This window comes from Equus quagga, chromosome 1, assembly GCF_021613505.1.
Source record: "Equus quagga isolate Etosha38 chromosome 1, UCLA_HA_Equagga_1.0, whole genome shotgun sequence".
In the NCBI taxonomy this organism is placed as follows: Eukaryota; Metazoa; Chordata; class Mammalia; order Perissodactyla; family Equidae; genus Equus; species Equus quagga.
Genome location: NC_060267.1, coordinates 105567276 through 105589034, shown reverse-complemented (window position 1 = coordinate 105589034; position 21759 = coordinate 105567276). Strand labels below are relative to the sequence as shown.

The 21759-nt window shown below is 46.6% G+C and overlaps 1 protein-coding gene across 2 annotated transcripts in view; it reads left to right on the top strand.

Annotated features, from left to right (window-relative positions):
* Nucleotides 1–6: 6 nt before the first annotated feature.
* TATDN2 (TatD DNase domain containing 2) overlaps nucleotides 7–21759 on the top strand; it is a 29256-nt gene continuing 7503 nt past the window's right edge. For both annotated transcript variants that reach the window (XR_006889892.1, XM_046670496.1), the window contains exons 1-4: nucleotides 7–407; nucleotides 541–954; nucleotides 10508–11002; nucleotides 18694–19581. Coding sequence is in view for 1 of the 2 variants with exons in the window: in XM_046670496.1 (XP_046526452.1) it covers nucleotides 547–954; nucleotides 10508–11002; nucleotides 18694–19581 (1791 nt within the window). In the remaining variant the exon portion in view is untranslated. The remainder of the gene's footprint in view (nucleotides 408–540; nucleotides 955–10507; nucleotides 11003–18693; nucleotides 19582–21759) is intronic.

The window sequence follows — 21759 nt, the reverse complement described above, 5'->3', positions numbered from 1 at the left end:
CGCGCCCTGAGGGGCGGCTCGGGCCCCTTCCGGCCGGGGCGGGGCGGCGGGGCCGCGGGAGCAGGCGGGCGGCGCGCCGGTGCGGCCCTGGCTGGCGGCCGCCATGTGCGGCCCGTGAGGCGCCGCGCGGTCCCTCGGAGCGCTCTGGCGTCTCGGAAGGGCTTTGTGTTGCACACTCGATGGAAGCGCTTCGTAGTCCCGGAAGCGCTTTGACATCTCGGAAGGAGCGCTGTGCTAGGTGATCGCGGAAGCGCGCTGTGGGCGTGAAAGCCGGACCGAAGCCCTTGGCAGACCCACTGGGGTCGTTGGGACTTCTCCGAAGCGCTTTGGGATCGCAAACAGTCGAAGCGCTTTGGCATCTCTGAAACCTTGAGAACTGTGATGGGCAGTGGAAAGAAGGGGGAAAGGTCAGTGAGTCCAGCCCCTGGCTCTGACCTTCTGGCTCGCCCGTCCCCTCCCAGGGGGCCCGGGGTGGCGGGGGTCTGAGGACGGGCAGCCAGGAGGGGTGGTGGTGGAATCCGGGCCCTCTTTACCTTGCAGGTGCCCATGGCGTCGGAGCGGCGCAAGGTCAAGTACCACTGGAGTAGCACTTCGGGAGGGTGTCCCCGCAAGCGCAGCCGCCCCCGGGAGCCCGGCCATGTGGCCCCCTCCAGCCGGCCCGCTCGCAGCTCTGCGTCGCGGTCAGGAGGGGCCAGCAGCCCCAAGCGCCTGAAAGCCCAGGAGGACGACGATGTGGCCTGCACGCTGCGGCTGTCCCGGGGCTCATCCCGCCACAGGAATTCCTCCTCCTCCTCTTCCCAGTCGTCTGGCCCAGGTGTGGGCGGGGCTGCCTCCAAGGGCTGCCTGAGTCGGAGCGCACAGGGGTTCCTTTCGTCCGGGGAGTCCCGTCTGGGCCCTGCCAACCCCTCGCTAGAAGAGATGGCTTCTCTAGAGGAGGGAGCCTGCAGCCTTAAGGTAGGTGGCTGCAACGCTTCCCGCCCAGTGAAGCCCCTTCCACGTGGCTTGCGATGTTGGTTGGGGATGGGGATTTTGGCGGACGGAGGCTAAAAAAATCATGTGCTGTAAGATCGCTGGGGTCTTCCTAAGGGATGTTCACAAACCTGGGAAACCAAGCGGTTGGCCAGGGGTGGCCTGAAGTTCCGCAGCGAGATAGTTTTCAGACTTGGCCGCACTTTAGCACTGCTTGGAAAGGTTTAAAATGCTTGTGCCTACCTCCCAGCCTGATGTGGTTGGGCTGGGTGTGGTCTGGGCTTCCGGGTTCCTGAATGTGCCTCAGGTCATTGCAACGTGCATGCGGGTTGGAGAGTCTGTGCAGTAGAGGGTGGGCTGCATGCTCAGAGACACAGAAGCTGTGTCTGTCTGTTTTGGTTGTAAATTTAGGGAATTGTGCCCTTGCACTTCAAGCCACTTTGAATTGTAGAGCCAAGAATAAGAATTTGGTTCTTGGGGCCAGCTCTGTGGCCGAGTGGTTGGGTTTGCGCGCTCCCCTGCGGCGGCCCATCAGATCCTGGGTGCGGACATGGCACCGCTGGTCAGGCCATGTTGAAGCGGCGTCCCACATCCCACAACTAGAAGGGCCTGCAACTAAGATATACAACTATGTACGGGGGGATTTGAGGAGATAAAGCAGGAAAAAAAAGAAAAAGAAGATTGGCAACACTTGTTAGCTCAGATGCCAATCTTTAAAAAAAAAAAAGAATTTGGTTCTTGCTGTGGCTTTTCACCAGAGTTATGGTTTCCAGCATGTGGGGGTTTTGCTTTGTGGGGCAGGGTTTGTTTTGGAGGGTGGACATTTAATTACCCAATAGAAACACACGGAAGGGTTTCATAAGTATTTGGGAGCAGATGCAGGAGTGCTTAACAGAGGTACATTCCAGCCACTCGTTCATTTTATATTCACTTTTTTAAAGAAAAGGATTAGTAAAATTTTCCTAGCTTGGGGCTGGCCCAGTGGCAAAGTGGTTAAGTTCACGGGCTGCATTTCAGTGGCCCAGGGTTCACTGGTTCGGATCCTGGGCATGGACCTGTGCACTGCTCATCAAGCTGTGCTGTGGCAGCATCCCACATAAAACAGCTAGAAGGACCTACAGCTAGGATATACAACTATGTACTGGGGCTTTGGGGAGAAAAAAAAAAGAGGAAGATTGGCAACAGACGTTAGCTCAGGGCCAATCTGCCTCACCAAAAATCATACCTTTAAAAAAAAAAAGAACTAAGTCTCCCTTTAAAAAAATTTTTTTTCCCCCATCTTTTTTGTGTAAGGGAAAGTAGAGCATGAGGCTGTTGGAAACAGAAGCAAATACAGTTGAGTCTTTTGTAGTCTGCTGTTTCCCCGTTAGAGAGAGGAGCGCAGGCACTAGCTGGTGACCCGGCCATCCTGTGTGAGCTTTGTCCACTCATGAGTCGGGTTTTGAACAGTGTTTACTGAGGGCAGTCTGTGCCAGGCAGTGTTGTACTTGCCTGGGGTCCTCCGGTAACACAGCAGAGATCACTGCCCTCTTGGAGTTTGCATTCTAGATGCTGGAGCTCTGGGCCTTAAAAGGTGCGAAGTTCTGCATGTGGGGAGAGGAGGAAGGGTCTTATTTGGGTGAGATGGGCTGCCCCTACATAAAGTTATTTTACAAAAGCAATAAACACAGGCCCTAAGGAAAGTGAGTTTGTCTTTAAGCCCTGGCTCAGTGGTGTCTTAGGTAGAACTGAGAAATGGGGCTGTATTTGGCTGTTTGTCCTGGGGACCCTTTGGAGAAGTGCGCCGGGTGTTTTCCATGTGGACCTCACAGCTAGAACCCTTGCATGGGCACATGGATTGTTTTTTTTAATTTAATGGTGAGTTGAAAAGCTTTGTCTTTGGCATAAGAATACTGAATATGACTCAGATGTAAATCAGGTAAATGTGGGGCTTTGCTCATATGATTTACTCCTGTCATTAATCCTTCTTGCTACAATTTCAGTGGATTTGGATACAGTATAAAATAATATCAATAGATTACATTTAACTTCCATGACGATTACAGATAGAGTGAAGCCTGGTATCAGAAGGGACAAGGGGGCCAGCCGGGTGATGGATACAGTATAAAATAATATCAATTGATTACATTTAACTTCCATGGCGATTACAGACAGAGTGAAGCCTGGTATCAGAAGGGACAAGGGGGCCAGCCGGGTGGTGCAGTGCTTAAGTTCCCACGTTCTGCTTCAGCAGCCCAGAGCTCACTGGTTCAGATCCCGGATGCGGACTTGGCACGGCTTGTCAAGCCATGCTGTGGTAGGCGTCCCACATATAAAGTAGAGGAAGATGGGCGTGGGTGTTAGCTCAGGGCCAGTCTTCCTCAGCAAAAAAAGAGGAGGATTGGCAGCAGATGTTAGCTCAGGGCTAATCTTCCTCAAAAACAAAACAAACAGAAGGGGCAGGAAATGAATCTTGCTTAGTGTTTCAGGTGTGCTGCCTCCCTGGCTCAGGCTGTGCGGCAGACCAGGAACTCAAGCTTTGAGGGTGTGGCCTCTGATCCAGTGGGTCTAGTCCTGTCCCGGGCCTGCCTTTCTTTCATTTAGGCCTAAGGGGCCTTGTTTTGCAAAAATCCATTTAACGGTTAACTGGGGATCACTGTAGTCTGGTCCAGTCTCAGAAGCCTTGGGGTCCCAGCAGTGCCTTGCTTTCAGTCAGTGAGCACTGGAGGGTTATTGCGTGTGAATCCAGCTGTTGGGTTGTGGAGCCATGCGTTGGCTTCTAGGGAGCACACGGTCTGGTGGGAGGGCTGAGGACGTCACAAGACTGCCTCACAATGTGGCATGGTGGAGCAGAGAGCCCAGAATGGAGGCTGGAGAGCTAGGTAGGGGCAGATAGCAGCGGGGTTTTGTTAGCTGAGGGAATTTGGATGGAGAAAGGTGGGAGGTGATGCTGGAAGGGAAGGTTGGGGGCCAGCCTGGGAAGGGCTTCTGATGTCATGCTCGGGAGTTTGGGATGCATTCCTTAGGCAAATGCAGAGCCATTGAAGGGTTTTAAGCAGAGGAGTGACATAACCAGAGTTTAGAACGCCTCCTGGCACACTCTTAGAGAAAGGCTTGGAAGAGTCTAAGCCATTAGAGAGTTTGTGCAGGATTCTATACACAGGGAAGGCAGATTTGCATTTTTGAAAGATCACTGGTGTTGAGTGAGGATAGACTAGGAGGATGTTGCTCTTGGTGATCCTAACCGTCCATCTCTAGCGCTGCGAAGGGCCCTCCCCAGAGCGTATCAGTTAGTCTGAGAACAAGGCACAGTGCTTTGTTCTCTTGCCTTGCCCTCAGTATGCACCTCTGCCCTTCTTGCTTTGCAGTCGTGTGTGAACTTGTTTGTCTAAGTCCTAAGTCCTGTCAGCGGGCACAGTTGAGGGGCACTCCCAAGTCAGCATGCTCTCTCCCTCGGTCCTTCAGAGGTCCCCTCACCACTCTCCTACCCTCTACACACCCATCCACCTGCTCTTCTGCATTTGCTCTGTCAGCTTTGAGGGTACACGCTTGGTTTTCTGTGTGGTGCCCCCCAGCCTCAGCACAGAGGTCTCTGGGCCAGGTCACAAAATATTCCGAGGGGAAGACGTTTGTCTTAGTCTGTTCTGGCTGCTGTAACAAAATGGCACAGACTGGGCGGCTTAGAAACGGCAGAAACTTATTTCTCACGGTTCTGGAGGCTGGAAGTCTGAGATCAGGGTGCCAGCAGGGTTGGGTGAGAGCCCTCTTCTGGGCTGCAGATGTCTCTGTGTCCTCACATGGCAGAAGCGGGCAAGGGACTTTTTGGGGCCTCTTCTGTAGTGGCACTAATCCTGTTCATAAGGGCTCCACTTTTATGACCTCATCACTTCCCGAAGGACCCACCCAGTACCATCACCTTGGGGTCAGATCTCAACGGAGGGATCTTAGGGGGACACATGCAGATCATAGCTAGTCTGGGCATGTTGCAATTGCTAGAGGTTCCTGCTGGTCAGCTCATTGTTTGTTCCCTGTTACCTCGAGGACAGTTGTCTGAGAGGTTTTCTCAAATTCTAGTGGTAGCTGATGATCTTTTACTCCATAGAAAAGGTTAAATGTGTCTAGTATGAGCCTCTTCACCTACCTTCTATTCAGTCTTCAGTATGATGTGTAAATTTCTACATTTAATTTAGGGAAGGAAGAATGAAAGGGAAAATTTGAGCCTTTATGATGTAACATAGTTGATGATATGTGATTCTCAATATTTGACCTGTAGAACCTCCCATAAGCTTCAGAGTCTCGGGAAGTAGGTAGTAGTGTTTTTCATATCTGTTAGCGAATGTTTACATAGCGATTAATAAACATTGGAGCACCTGCTATGTTTGGGCGCTGGGAAAATGAGACTCGGAAAGGTTAAAGAACTTGACCAGGGCCACACAGCTTGTCCAGATCAGTCTGTCTTCAAGGCCAGGGTTCCTTCTGCTGCTGCCTGCCCTCTGAGCACCTGCTCTGTCCTGGCCCGGAGTGAGATGTGAAGGGTGGGGAGATGAAGAGGGCAGAATCCTCCACTTGAGGAGCTCTGCAGGGGGACACAGCTCAGACACCAGAAACCACTGTGTGTCCCAGCTCTCAGGCGGCAGAGCTGTCACGTGTCATCCCGATTCCTGCATCCTCACTCAGCAGATGTCCAGCTTGGATAGGGGTCTGTGCGAGGGGCTGGACCTGCAAAGAAGAAGGCCGTGGTCGACACATGGAAAAATTGTTCATCACCGTGCAGTGCGTGGAGTGTCGGAACAAGGATATTTGAAATACTTTGCATCTAACCATGGGGGAAAGTCCTCACAGAAGAGGTGTCATTTGAGTTTTCCTGATGGACAAGGAGGAGGAAAGGACAGTTCAGGCAACAGGAGTAATATGTGTACAAAAAGTGTTAAGAAATACTGCTGGTTCCAGCATGGTACTGGTACAAAAACAGGTGCACAGATCAATGGAACAGAATTGAAAGCCCAGAAATAAAACCACACATCTATGGACAGCTTATCTTTGACAAAGGAGCTGAGGGCATACAATGGAGAAAAGAAAGTCTTTTCAACAAATGGTGCTGGGAAAACTGGAAAGCCACATGTAAAACAATGAAAATTGACCATTCTTTTTCACCATTCACCAAAATAAACTCACAATGGATTAAAGACCTAAAGGTGAGACCTGAAACCATAAGGCTTCTGGAAGAAAACGTAGGCAGTACACTCTTTGACATCAGTATTAAAAGGATCTTTTCGGACACCATGCCTTCTCAGAGAAGGAAAACAATAGAAAGAATAAACAAATGGGACTTCATCAGATTCAAGAGCTTCTTCAAGGCAAATGAAAACAGGATTGAAACAAAAAAACAACCCACTAACTGGGAAAAAATATTTGCAAGTCATATATCTGACAAAGGCTTAATGTCCATAATATATAAAGAACTCTCGCAACTCAACAACAAAACATCAAACAACCCAATCAAAAAATGGGCTGGAGACATGAACAGACATTTCTCCAAAGAAGATATACTGATGGCCAATAGGCACATGAAAAGATGCTCATCATCGCTGATCATCAGGGAAATGCAAATCAAAACTACACTAAGATATTACCTTACACCCGTTAGAATGACAAAAATATCTAAAACTAATAGCAACAAATGTTGGAGAGGTTGCGGAGAAAAAGGAACCCTCATACACTGCTGGTGGGAATGCAAACTGGTGCAGCCACTATGGAAAACAGTATGGAGATTCCTCAAAAAATTAAAAATAGAACTACCATACGATCCAGCCATCCCACTACTGGGTATTTATCCAAAGAGCTTGAAGTCAGGAATCCCAAAAGTCCTATGCACCCCAATGTTTATTGCAGCACTGTTTACAATAGCCAAGACGTGGAAGCAACCTAAGTGTCCAGCAACAGACGAATGGATAAAGAAGATGTGGTACATATATACAATGGAATACTACTCAGCTGCAAAACAGAACAAAATCATTCCATTTGCAATAACATGGATGGACCTTGAGAGAATTATGTTAAGTGAAATAAGCCAGCGAGAGAAAGATAATCTGTATATGACTCCACTCATATGAGGAATTTAAAATTATGGACTAAGAACAGTTTAGTGGATACCAGGGGAAAGGTGGGGTGGGGGGTGGGCACAAAGGGTGAAGTGGTGCACCTACAACATGACTGACAAACATTAATGTACAATTGAAATTTCACAAGATTGTAAGCTATCAATAGCTCAATAAAAAAAAAAAGCTTTGAAAACTGCAAAAAAAAATAAATAAATAAATAAATACTGCTGGTTCTGGAGGGCCCTTTTTTCCCACTTCTCCAGCGCCTTTTTCCATTCCCCGGACACCTGGGTGTATGGAGAAAGGTGGGAGGTGATGCTGGAAAGGAAGGTTGGGGCCAGCCTGGGAAGGGCTTCTGATGTCATGCACAGGAGTTTGGGATGTATTCTGTAGGCAAATGCAGAGCCATTGAAGGGTTTTAAGCAGAGGCATGACATTACCAGAGTTTAGAATGCCTCCTGGCACACTGTCCAGAAAGGATGGGAGGGAGTAGGCGGGGAGCTGGTTAGGAACCGTTGAAATTGTTCCGGCTGGTGGTGGTGAGAGCTGGAGTGACATCTCCACTTGATCTTTCCCTTCTGCCTTTAGAGGTGCACAGTTCCCCAACAGTACTGCCAGGAAAAACTGCATCTCTCCTTTTTGAAGCCAGGTAGTTTGTCTTCTCTTGCACTTTCTGCCTAATCTTTGCTTCTGTAGCCTCCCATCCGCTGTTGGAACTCTTCCTCCGTGACCTGGATCCGTCTTAGGTCCTCATGGTCTTTGACATCTCAGCCTTTGATACTGTTTTCAACTTTCATATTTTCACTATTCTCCCTTGATTTCTAGGATGTTAAGGGAAACTTGAGTTTGAATCCTGCCACTTAGAGGCTGTGTGGCAGTTTCCCTTCTCGGTAAAAGAGGGATGACACTGTGGCTGCTCTGTAAATTGTAAGTCCATATGAAAATATAAGTGATGTTTTTACATTCCTGACCTTTTTTTCTCCTGCAAGGACAATCCTGCTCTTCTCTACCAGGGTTGGCAAACTGGTGGTCCAAACAATGAGTGTGGCCTGCTTGGTCCTCTCAGTATTTAAAATTTTGGAAAGTTAACACTAAAAATACTATGCCTCCAGTCCTAACCTCTACCCTGAACTCGGAAGACTTGAGTGATCCCCTCTGCCTCCCCACGTTCTGCTCCCTTCCCTGGTTTATTTTTCTCCCTGGCACTTGTCACTCTAACATATATATTACCTTTCCTCTGGTTTTTTCTTTCCCTCGTCAACTAGAGAATGAGGTCCAGGCAGCAGGCAGTTTTGTCTGTTTTATTGAATGCTAAACTCCCACATCCAGAATAGTACCTGCTGTCCCATGGTGAGTGGTCAACAAATGCTTGCTGACTGGATGAAAAACGCATTACATTTGAGATTTCTTGTTTTACGTGGAAACCAGAATCTCTGACTCTGGGTCTGTACCCCCAAGTGGCAGCAGTTGGCTTGTGGTGAGGAGCTGTGGCCCTTCGGAAGGTGCAGGGGCTGCTCAGTTTGCTGTAGACCTCACCTTCCCATGTTGTCTGACACCTGGCCTGGGCAGTGGACGAGCAAAGGGGCAGCTGGTCCCACTGGCAGAGGTGGAGAAGTCAAAGGAGGGATGTGGGGCCTTAAAGGACGACTAGGAGTTTCTCAAGCATGGAGTGAGGCTGAGGCAAAGCTATCGCAAGTGGAGGAAGTAAGACGTGCGGATGACAGGGTATGAGAAGGTGTGATGGGCCCGGGATGGCAGGTGGGTGGTGGTGGAGAAGTGAGCAGGGGAGAAGTGGGCTGGGAAGTTGTGGCTGTCTCCTGTAGGGCAGGTCCGGGGAGCCTTCAAGTTTATTTTTAACATTTGTTAGATTTTTCTTAAATATATAAAGGTATAAAGAAAACAAAAATAGCCCAAATCTTCTTTCTCAGATAATCCCTCTAGATATTATTTTAAAATATCTAACATGTTAGAAAATTCAGAGAGGTTCAAAGTGAGAGTGTAAGCCACCTGTCCTGTCCGTCTTCCCAAAGTCAATAGCTGCCAACAATCTGAGGGCTTCTAGGAAAAAATATTATGCCTATACTACCACCTAGGTTTACATATTTCCAAAGGTTTGGTGATTTTTCTTTAGCAAACATTATGTGCTTCTCAGGAAAAAAAATTCAAATAATATGAAAAGCTTATGAAATAAGAGCTCTGGTCCTGATTCCTCTTTCCCCTTAATCTCCAAAGCCACTGTGTCTGTTCCATTAGAAACATTTTGTCTTTCAGACTTCATCTGCGAACGCATGCATGCATGTAAAGCATTTTTGTCTTTTCCCAGGTGAGATTACACTGTGCTTGTCAGTTGGCTACTTGCTTTTACTCTTACTATATAGCATGGCCGTCAGAGCTCCCTTGTTCTCTTTAAAAGTTGGGTAGTACGTCTTTTTACTTTATTTAACCACTGCCTTATTGATGGATGTCTCTTGGGTTGACTCTCCTTGTCCTCAGTGGAGGCAAAGGATTAGCAAGCTTAGTGTGGAGTTCTTTCTCTAAGTCTACGTACGTTTGAGAGGAGTTTAGTACTCATGAATTAGAAGTGCAAGCTGTGGGGGCTGTGGGATGCATTGGGGTGATGGTAAATGCAGGTCACAGCTGGGGAGCTTTGGCCTTCACTGCTTTGGGGATGGTTCTGGGGGAAGGTTTATGGAGCATTCTCACACCAGGCTGGGGTTAGACTGGATCTGAGTTTCACAGCAAATTAACATTGTGAACAAATAGTCTAGCTTCTTCCCTGTGGACTCTGCAGTGAGTGGGTGCGGGGGGAAAAGAGGAAAGGGGCTGAGACCTCACCTGTACCTGTGAGGAGGGTCGGAGTCAGGGGTGATTAGAGTCTCTTGATTGACCCTGGTGTGGGTCTCTGGGAAACAAGGCACCTTCCAACATCAAGGTTTTGATTTGGGCAAAGAGTTTGCAGAGAACTTAAAGGACGCTGGGGTGTAGCGGGAAGCACACTGCCCTCAGGACTCAGGAGATTGGGGTCTGCTCCTCCTGGGCCCTGGGGTTTCCTTGACTGTCAATTTGTGAGAGTGGGTTAGCTGGCTTTTAGGGCCCCTTCCAGTGCTAAAATTTTGAGCTTCTGTTTTGTGTGTGTTCTGAAGCATGTGGTAATCCTTGCTCTCATGGAGCTTGCAGTCCTGTGTTACTGGACTGTTGATCTCTGCTCATTCCTTCCCACTGCAGGCTGAGGATACTATCTGATAAGCACAAGAAGGTAAATATAAGAGATGGCAGCAACTCAGTCCCTTTTACAGTGGCACATCTCAGTGGCTGGGATGGAAACCACCACCCAGAGAGAATCTTTGCCATGACCACTGTTACTTTCCCTTTGAGTGGTGGAACCACCGCTGATTTCTCATTTGCTACATGCTTTGTGTATGAAATCAGCCTTTCATAATCTCTGGTTTTTCTTCCAGGTTGATTCCAAAGATAGTTCTCGTAATTCCATGAACTCTGAATTTGCAGCTGAAGCTGAGGGCCAGAATGAGGTGACTGAGGAACCTAACAAGGTCCAGAAAAGGAAGAGGGATAGACTTCGAGACCAAGGCTCTACCGTGATCTACCTGAAGGCTATCCAGGGCATTCTGGGAAAGTCGATGCCAAAAAGGAAGGGAGAGGCTGCCACTAGGGCAAAACCAGGCCCCGGAGAGCGTCCCAGCTGTGGAGAAGGACCAGCCAGGAGTGTCAGTGTGTCTGCTCCTCAGAAAGAGAGGGAGTCAGCCCCAGACATCAGAGCGGAGGAGGAAAAGCCTGTGCTGGAGGGGAGCAGCTTCCGCGACAGGAGAGTGGTGATAGACCCTCAGGAGACCCCCAGTGAGGAGCCACTTGGGGACCGAAGGACAGTCATTGACAAGCGCTCTCCACCCCTAGAGTTTTTGGATGACTCTGACACTCATTTAGAAAGCCAAAAGGTGAGTCAAGCTCATGCCAGGCATGGGGTTTTTAGTTTTCTTGATTACATGTATTTGGTCTTTCTCATTTGATCCTAAGTGGTACTCATACAAAGCAGTACTTTACTTACCCAGGACTCAAGGAGACAGGTTGATCGTTCTCTTCTAACATATCTTTCAGAGTTAAGAAACCTCAATTCACTGCTCTTTTTTGGGGGGGAATTATATGTTTTTAGGATATGGATTTGATTGCCATAACAAAGGCCAAAATAACAGTGGCTTAAAGGAAATAGAAGTTTGGCTTAAGGAGGATGGCTCCACAGTGTCAGGGACCCTGATGCCTTCCGTCTTGAACCTCTGCTGCCCCTCAGCACAGCGTCCATCTTGTGGTCTGAGATGGCTGCTCTCATGGGGCTCAGAGTACATGACATTGACACTCCAGCCAGCAGGAAGAGGAGAGGAAAGTGTACTCCCTCCCTTTTAAGAGCTTGGCTCAGAAGCTGTCCACATCGTATCTGCTCGTATCTGTTGACAAGAATCTAGAAACCTGGCCAAAACCTAGCTGCAAGAGAGTCTGGAAGATTAACTTCCATCTGGGCAGACTTCCACCCAGATCGACTTCTGCTATAGAAGGAGACAGTGATCTTGGAGGGAAGCTAGCAGTTTTTAACATAGCTTATAATTGTGCCTCAGAGGCAGCCCCTTTATCTCTTTTAGCCCTTTCTTCTGGTACTGCCTCCATATTTCTAAGTAATTTTGCCGTGTATTGATTTTTCAGTTTTAGACATTTGTGGACTTCCTACTCAGGAAGATGAGAATTTAGTTCTCTTCACTTGCTTTGGCAGGACCCACACCCATAAACATATCTTCCTGCAGCTCCCTGTGTCGTTGTAATGCAGTTTTTGACTAAATCTGTTTAAGATTTATCATCACCATGTTCAGAGCTGAGTCACCTGGTATACTCATTACATTTTTTCTTTTAAAAGATTGGCGCCTAAGCCAGCATCTGTTGCCAATCTTTTTTTTTTGCCTTATTCTTCTCTCCAAAGCCCCCCCAGTACATAGTTGTATCTTCTAGTTGTAGGTCCTTCTGGCTCTGCTGTGTGGGACGCCACCTCAGCATGGCCTGACGAACAGTGCCATGTCCATGCTTAGGATCTGAACCAGTGAAACCCTGGGCTGCTGAAGTGGAGTGTGTGAACTTAACCACTCGGCCACGGGGCCAGCCCTACTCATTACATTTTCTTTCTTGTAAAAGTTTATTTTCCTTGGAATTCATCATTACAGAAGACTGAGGACAGACTTCTCAACAACAGTGATAGAAACCAGAGGACAAGGGGAGAATTTCGTCAAGGTCCTGAGAGAAAAACACTCTCAACTTAGTATTCTGCTCACATGAAGGAGAAGACATATTTTCCACAAAGCTTGAGAGCGCTTGTTTTTTTCTTTAGTTTTCTCTGTACCTGTCTCTAATTTATCCCCAAACTGCTAGTGCCATAAAATATTCCTCAATACTGTCAAAATAAGTAATCTGTCCCATTTTTTACTTGAAAGTGTACATCCCTTAATTGTTTCTTTAAGATTCTTTTTTCCCTGTTTCTTTTCATCTCTGCTTTCTTTATGAGTAATTAAGATAAGTGTGTGTAATGATACGTACTTTTTTTCATTTTTGACATACTTAATTTCTAAGAACCCTGGTTTAGGGTTTTGAGTATTCCTTTCTTAGAACATCCACTTCTTGTTTTGAGCTTACAATACCTTCTCTTTTTTCTCTGAGAATATTAATTATATAGGTTTGTTTTGAAGTTTTCTTCTGCTTTCTGCACTGCTTTCTCTGAGTTTCCTTCTGATTCTTTTTTTGCTTTTTCCCCTGAACATTTTGGTCTCTATCATTTGTGGTCGGGCTCTCCTCAGATGTCTTGGCTGTCTGTCTGTATTTAAAGGTGAAGCATTAGAAAGCCGATTGGAAGTTCTGAGTGGTGGATGGGCCGATCAACTGCTAGGGTTAGCACAGGGCGCTGCCTTTGGCTGATTCTGCTCCCCATCGGGGTCTGTAGCTCGATCCTCAGAGGCTGCTCCTTGTCCCCTGGGAGAACCCTCCACTCCTCTGCCTAGGAGGCACACACGTGGCCGCCAGTGTTCTGGGAGTCAGATTGAAGGAGGTGCCTGGGCTCTCACTGTCCAACATGTGATGGTCCCTCACCCTCGACTGTGTGTCCCTGATTATTCCACAGCCTCCCTGGTTCAACTTTTCCAAATGTGAACCTTAGTCTCTTGCTGGGGGGAGGGGCAGACCCGTCTGCACAGGGTGGGAGCAGGGGTCTGGCATCTGACTTCGCAGACTTCCAGCTCAGTCTTCTATTTTCATCACCAACTTCACCTTCTTTTTAAGAGGTCTGGAACTTCCAATTCCTAAGTCTTTCTGGGGTCCTTTAGTGTGATTCAGCCTGTTTCTGGGTTTTTCGCACTGTAGCCTTAGGTTTGGCCGTCTGTGATCTGCTTATCCAATAACTATTCATCTGTCTGCTCTCTGGCATCTAATTTTTATTTAATTTGCTTTGCTGTTTATTCTGTATACTTTCTCTGTGTGGGTTTATGCTTTTTCAAGTCCATTTCCTATAATTTTCAAAAGGTTTTTTGACAGGAAGGACAGAAACTACGTGTGCTATATTTAGTTGGAAATCCCAAGAACATATGTTTTGTAACCTACGTTGCCCCTTCAATATTTAATGGCCGTGTTTCCTGTCTAGCGTGGATCACCATCCTGTTTGGCTACCTAGAATTCTGTTGTATGGACAAACTTTCCAAACCTCTATACCTCAACTCCTGTTTGTGAGACTGGATGTTCAGATTGTCTCTGTCAGTTGTAGGTTTGGAGGCAGCATGATATAGTAGGTAAGCACATGAGAGTTGAGATCAGACAGTTTGGGTTCAAATCCTGGCTCTGCCACCTGAACTGTGATCATGAGAAAGTCACTTAACCTCTTGGAGCCCCAGTTTCTTCCTCTGGTAAAAAGGCATGGTTCTTCAAATGTTATCACAGTTAAACTCAGAGAGAGATCAGCTAACCTTTTCTATAAAGAGTCAGATAACATTTCAGGCTTAGTGGGCCATAGGCACTGTTGCAGCTGTCCAGCTCTCCTGTGGTAGCATGGAAGCCTCTGTAGACAGTATTGAGTGAGTGGGCCTGTGTCCCAGTAAAACTGTACTTACAACAACAGGCAGTGCGTTGGATTTGGCTTGTGGGTCTCAGTTTCCTGAACCTTCAATTAATACATGAAAACACTTTGTTCAGTGCCTGGTATATAGTAGGCCCTCAATAAATGTAACTTTCAGTTTTACCATGGGTGTCAACCTAGGCAATCTTGAATATAGGTAATCTTCCATTTTCCCAGAAAGAAAATCCCAAAACCTTTTGTTGGCCCACTTGTATATAAGCCTTTCAAGGACGTAGATAACATAATCCTAAGTCTGTTTATGGTGTGATATGGTATGTTTATGGTAATTTCCAGTTACATGTGCATTTTTGAAATCACTTTTTTTCCCCCCGCTCTGCCATTTTTTCCCACTTGCACATTTTATTAAATAATTTTATTAAGCCTTTTCAGTGTGTCTTTGACATGGGCTTTGTTGTCACTAGAGTTACTTTTTGAGTCGTGTAATGTGATTTCCTGACTTCCCTCTTGATAAGAATGAGAGAGTGACTCAGGTCTGAGCTGGCACCTGGGAATTGGTGTTTTTTAAGAAATACCCGTGGATGGTAGAGAAGTTTGGGAAGCAGCCAGCGGACATCATCTGCCCTTCCATCTGAGTTGGATTTCTATTCCAATTTTTGTTATTTTTATTTTAACTTTTTATTATGAACATTTTAAAACATTTATGAAAATTACCCACTTACCCATCACTCATCTTCAACAATTTCTGCCTCACTGCCAGTCTTGTCTTGTTTTGTCTCTGTTTCTCTTTTCTCTCCATGAATTTTGAAGCAAATCCCAGCTAACAAATCATTTCATCCAGAAATATTTCAGTGTGTATCTCTAAAAAATATAGGATCTTTAGGAAAAAACCCAAATATAACTACGATTTTATTATCTCATAGACACAAAATCCTTAATGTCAACTAGCCAGTCAGTGATTAAATTTCCCTGTTTGTTTCGTGATTGTTTTAATTTGAAACAGGATCCAAATAAGAGCCGTAAGATGCTATTTCTAAATAGGTTCTCTCTCAGTGTCTAGATTGCTCCCCTTGCCCCTCAGCTATAATTTATTTGTTGTAAAAAACAGCATCTTTTGTAGCTTCCTGCGGCTGAGATTTTGCTCTCAAGATGTACCACTTTCTGAATCTTTGTGTGATTCTGTCCCTGGAAATTTTATCCCAGGTTGCAAATAGCTGTTCCCATCACATTCAGGCAGTTTGTTCATTTTTTCTAGAGGTGTATTTTTGGGATTGCCACAATGTAACCACCTTCACTTATTTTTTAGATTGCTTTTTGAGTAAACATATTTTGATGGTTCAAAAATTAAAAATAAGAGGTATTTAGTGAAAAGTAGCTTTCTAGTCTGACCCTGTCTTGCTCTGTTCCTTCACCTAGATACCACTTTATAAGTTTCTTGAGTATTTTTTCAGTGTATCTTTATGCATAACCACTGAAAGAAAAGTGGTCTTCAAAAAAACCTGGGGCTGGCCCTGTGGCCGAGTGGTTAAGTTCTTGTGCTCCGCTGCAGGCGGCTCAGTGTTTCGTTGGTTCGAATCCTGGGCGCGGACATGGCACTGCTCATCAAACCATGCTGAGGCAGCGTCCCACATGCCACAACTAGAAGGACCCACAACGAAGAATATACAGCTATGTACTGGGGGGCTTTGGGGAGAAACAGGAAAAAATAAAATCTTTAAAAAAAAAAAAAAAACCCAAAAGTGATCTTTAAAACAAGTTTCTTAAAATTGACATCCACACAGAACTGTGAGGTCATGTCCCCAGGAATAAATATTAAATCTGTTATATTTCTTTGCCTCTTCTCTCCCCTCCTGTTTTAAAAAATGAATTTAGGGAACCTCTGTAAGCATCCAAAATTAGCTTGGTTGAGGTCTGTTTGGGGTCATTTGTCTTCCTCAAATAAAAGAGAGTGCATCTTTTTCTTTTTTTTTTTTTTGAGGAAGATTAGCCCTGAGCTACATCTGCTGCCAATCCTCCTCTTTTTGCTGAGGAAGACTGGCCCTGAGCTAACATCCATGCCCATCTTCCTCTATGTGTGGGACACCTGCCACAGCATGGCTTGCCAAGTGGTGCCATGTCCACACCCTGGACCTGAACCTGCAAACCCTGGGCTGCCGAAGAGGAATGTACGAACTTAACTGTTGCGCCACCCGGCTGGCCCTGAGATTAACTTTTGTTTTAATCTTCAGCTGCTCTTTTGAAGGAAGTATTGCTTTTTTTTTTTTCCCCAAGATTGGCCCTGAGCTAACATCTGTTCCCAATCATCCTCGTTTTTTGTTTTTTTCCTCTCCAAAGCCCCCCAGAGCACAGTTGTGTATCCTGGTTGTAGGTCATTCTAGTTCTTCTTTGTGGGACACCATCTCAGCATGGCTTGATGAGCAGCGCCAGGTCCACCCAGGATCCATACCCGTGAATCCCTGGGCCGCTGAAGCAGAGCGTGTGAACTTCACCACTCGGCCACCAGGCCTGCCCCCTGAAATTAACTTCTAAAAACCGTTCTATGGGAAGTTTCAAACATATTCAAAGTAAACAGACTAGTGTAACGAGTGCCCCAGGTCCCCATTACCCAGCTTCAGGGCTTCAGATTAAATTTTAAATGTGCTGCAATTGAAGTTGTATTGCATTTTAGAAAAGGCTCTTGCTTGGATATTTCTGTTATTCAGGAAGGGAGCAGTATTAGGAAAAGTCTACAGTGGGGAAGGTGTCAAATGGGAAATTTATCATTCATTGGAAGTTTTGTTACCAGTATTTGTTTCCTTTTGGAATGTTGACAGAGGTGTGGAACATTAGTATAAGCAATAGAAACAGAAATTTTTTGTTTCATTTTAAGGAGGTAATCATTATATCCATAATGCTCTTTCATAGTGAGTTTTTTGTTATATTGTATGAATTGTGTTTGCTTATAAAAATATTAAGAAAAGAGATCTGTAGGGTCTCTGGGTCAAGTCATCTGGTGCTGGTCGACCAGATGGCTTCGTTAACCAGAAGAAAGAAGGGCACTAAAGCACAGTTTGGTTTTTTTGTGTGTTTTTTTTTAAGATTTTATTTTTTTCCTTTTTCTCCCCAAAGCCCCCCGGTACATAGTTGTATATTCTTCGTTGTGGTATGTGAGACGCTGCCTCAGTGTGGTGTGATGAGCAGTGCCATGTCCGCGCCCAGGATTCAAACCAACGAAACACTGGGCCGCCTGCAGCGGAGCACGCGAACTTAACCACTCGGCCACGGGGCCAGCCCCGCACAGTTTGTTTTCTTTCATGAGTTGAAGTCTCTGTGTTTACTGTATTCTTAAACCTGATCTGTATCAAAATTATATGGAGAATTAAATACAGATTCCCTGGCCCCGCTCTGGACCTACTGAGTTATAATACCTCAGGGTGGAGTGGGCCTTAAAAAGCTGTTTTTCAAAGGCGCTCTAGTGGTTCTGATATGGAGCTAATAAGTTCAGGAACCATTGCATCATTTATTCTGGAAATTAATTCCAACATTTATGAGCACGTGGTATGTGCCTGGCATCATTCTCGGTGTTTGGGAGACATTGGTGAGGAAAAGAAAAGTTCCTGACCTTGTGGAACTGAGGTTCCGGCAGGGCTACATCGATTTAACACGATGTGTAGGTGCTTCTGGTTACTGTTGCTGCCTAGTGGCATAAAATAGCTGTTCTGTTTTCTCTCAATTTTGTGAGTCAGGAATTCAGAAAGGTCCCGACTGGGCAGGTCCTGCCTGGGGGTCTCATGTGTTTCCAGTAGATGTTGGGAGGCTGCAGTCTGAAAGCTCAGCAAGCCTGCATGTCCAGGATGTTCACTCACACGTTGGGTAGTTGCTGCTGGCACCTACACGTGGCCTCTCCAGCCTGACGTCTGGGGTGGTCTGACTTCTTATATTTGGTGGTTGGCTTCCCCCAGAGGAGCAAGCTGAGAGAACCAGAGGAAGCTATAAGGCTGTTCTGACCTAGCCTTGAAAGTTGCACAGTATCACTTCTTCGTTCTCTTGGGTACAAGTAAGTGACTAGGTTTGCCAGATTCAAGGGGAGGGATCACAGATTCCACCTTTCAACGGGAAGTAGTGTCAAAGAATTTGTGAACATATCTTAAAACTGCCACAATTGTGTTGTTTTACATTTTGAATGTATTAGAGACATGTCAGCAATGAGATGCTTGGCCCTGCTTTTCTCGAAAATCCCAAATACACAGTGTGTTTTAGGGAGCAGTTTTTCTCGAGAGGGCTCACTAGAAAGGGCGGGCGGGCGTAGCATCCCCTTTAGGGACAGAGTTGTAAAACCATGGTCACAAGTTGTTCCCTGAACCTGATATGACTGTTCATAGCTGTAACCTTTCTGGAAATTATAAGGAAACCAGGTGCAAAGTGAGCCAGTGGGCCAATGCAAAGCCTTCACCATGGCCAGAAAAAACAGCCAGGGCTTCCGTTCCACAGACGACTGAGTGTGGGAGGCCGTCTTTACATAGGTAGGATCACCCTGTCCTCTTTTCCTTTCTGCAGCCTAAAGAAAGGGAGGTGGTGCTAGAGCACACCTCTTCAGGAAGTGACTGGTCCGATGTGGACGAGATCTCCACAGTCAGATTCTCTCAGGAGGAGCCTGTCTCGCTGAAACTCCCAGCAGTTCCAGAGCCTTCTGCCTTCCCCACTGACTATGTCATGTACCCGGCTCATTTGTACAGTAGTCCTTGGTGTGACTATGCCAGCTATTGGACCAGCAGTCCCAAGCCTTCCAGCTACCCCTCTGTGGGCAGCGGCAGCGGTAATGACACATCGCAGGCTGGGAGGGGCAGCCGGGGCCTCCTGAGTGATTATCCTGCCAACTCCACAGTGAGCTCCCACAACGCCTCCCGAGACTTGGTGGCCACAGAGGAGGGCAGATCCCAGAATTCGCGTTCATCGCGCTTCTCCAGAAGCTCGGAAGAAGAAGAGCTGAAGGAGAGACGGACATTCCAGGAGGAGACGCCACTGCGTCCTTGTGGAGGACATGGGTCTAGCTCCCTGCCAAGGAGCCATCGGGAGCCCATCCCAGAGGAGGGTTTCATCGATACCCATTGTCACTTGGACATGCTCTATTCCAAGTTGTCTTTCAAAGGGACCTTTACCAAGTTCAGAAAAATTTATAGCAGCTCCTTCCCTAAGGAATTTCAGGGCTGCATCTCTGACTTCTGCGATCCTCGGACTCTGACAGACTGCCTGTGGGAGGAGCTGTTGAAAGAGGATCTGGTTTGGGGGGCCTTTGGCTGTCACCCTCATTTTGCACGTTACTACAGTGATATTCAAGAAAGAAATCTTTTGCAAGCCTTAAGGCACCCCAAAGCTGTGGCATTCGGGGAGATGGGCCTGGATTACTCTCACAAGTGCACCACGCCTGTGCCCGAGCAGCACAAGGTAATGAGCTTCTCTTTACTTTCTTATGGTTTTAATTCCTCTTAGTTGTTGAAACCTCACAATGCGCGTTTCTCTACTTTTGGAACTAAAGACTTTAGAATCTGTAAAAATTCAGTTGCTCTTATCCAGACCAGCTAGAGGTTGTTTGTCCCATGCTTCACAAGCTGTATCCCTTTCAGTTTTATTATGTGGGAGAGGGGCGTACTGTGTGACTTCTTATGGCTAATGATATGAATGTCAAAACATTTGTCTTCCTTCCTTCTTGGGAAGCAACAAATTTTGTTTTTGATTAACCAATTTATTTTTATTCTGATTTTAAAGTTAAGTATGCCCATTGTAGAATGTTTAGAAAATACAAAAATGTGTAACGAAGATAATTTTCCATTCCACCAGAGATAACAACTCTTACCATCTTAATATTTTTCCCTCCCCATATTTTTTGAGCCTGGAGATCTGGCAGTGTGAGAGTAGTTGTGGCATTTCAGTGGAAGTTTCTGATTTGGGAAGGAGCAGGACAAGGAGAAAGACCCTCCCACTCCATCACTGTCCATGGTGCCAGGTTGAATTTCTTGTATGCTGTCCTCCTGTGTGCACGTTAGGTCTGGATCTGCATGGCCGGTATGCTCCAGGTCTTGGTGAGCAGCTGCGTGGATTCCAGCCTGGGCAGAGCCGGGCACACCAGCTTACCCTTTTGGTGCTGTCCTCCACTCAGCTGGGTCAACCTCCACAGTACACTGATGCTGTGCCCCATTGACACTTGCATCTGTGGTTAACTTTATGAATGTTTAAGACAAGGAATCTTTCAGAGCCAGTGGTTTCTTATTTTTCCTTTGACCAAAAAGAGAAAGTTCAAAGGTATCAGTGCTCTTCTGCTGGAGCAGGCAACTCCAGATTTATAGGAGGTACAGATTCCAATTTGAATACAGCTGTCCAAGACAGTCCATAAGCATGCGAAGCTTGACCGTTAATTTACTCAAGAAATAAGCTCGGCTGTTCCAACCTTTCAGATGAGTTTGCTGGGACCTGTCAAGCTTGCTAAATCCAGAGCACGGTGGTTTCCACTTGAGTGTCTGCACTCAGACAGGCAAGTGGGATGTTGTTTGGTGGGTGTTTTCAGTTTTCAGCTGGGTCTAGAGAGTTTCTGGTAGAAGGAGTGTTTCTGTTCAGAATTAGGTTTGTCCTGCACATTCAGACAGCCTCTTGCCTGTGCAGACTTCCTTTCCACTATCAGGACTAGGACACTTGGAATTTCTAGCTTGGGGTGGTGATTTGTTAGCCAGAAGTGAATGGAAAAATAGCTAAATCTGAAGACATAGGAAGAAATAGGTTTTTAAGAAAGTGAAACAAATATTTATTCTGCTTTGCCAGCTGGTTTCCATGGCACAGGGCAGGCGTGGTGTGGAAAGGGGACAGTTCCGGAATGTGTCTCCTGAGGCGACTGGACGGAGGGAGCCGGGGATTCTCTGTAGAGCTGGTGCTGTGGAATGCCCGTTCTGTGCCAGGAGGTAGCTAGGTATTTCACAGTGACTTTTTCCTTTCTGGTTGTTTCCTTTTTCCTTTCCTTTCTGATCGTTATGGTATCAGATCTGCAGTTAGAGGTGGGTGGGCCCTGCTGCACAACAGACTGAACTTGTGATGGCACACGGTGATAAAATCTTGCGGGCGTGATTTGGCTTGGTGAGATGGAACTCAGATAGATGGGAAAATGACACTTTAGAGGAAATAAATTGCTGGCAGGGGGAGGGCACATAGCAGGGGGGAAGACAAAATATTTCTGTAGAACACTGGAGACTCCTCGCCTGGGCAGAGAGAGCAGCTGCCACGTTCTTGTAAATCTAAACTTCAGCACCCAAATGAGAAGTGGTGGTGGCCTGCGGAGAAGAGGTGGTGGCCGCTGGCCGCGCTGGGTGGACAGCTGCGCCGAGGTGCGTTTGCCTAAGAGCAGAGTGGCTGGCAGGTGTGGATGTGTCCTGCGGAACATTTTATCTCGCGAAGGGAAGAAGAGCCTGTGGAAGGACCGTATCTGGTCAGATGATTGAGTGCCGGCTCTGGCTTGTTCTGAGAGAGAGCTCGGGTTCTGTTACCGCATATTTTCTGGAAGGATTGCAAAATAGAGAAAAGCAAAAGAATTGGGCGGAAAAATCAGTAATTATCCTGCCACCCAGAGCAAACCACTGT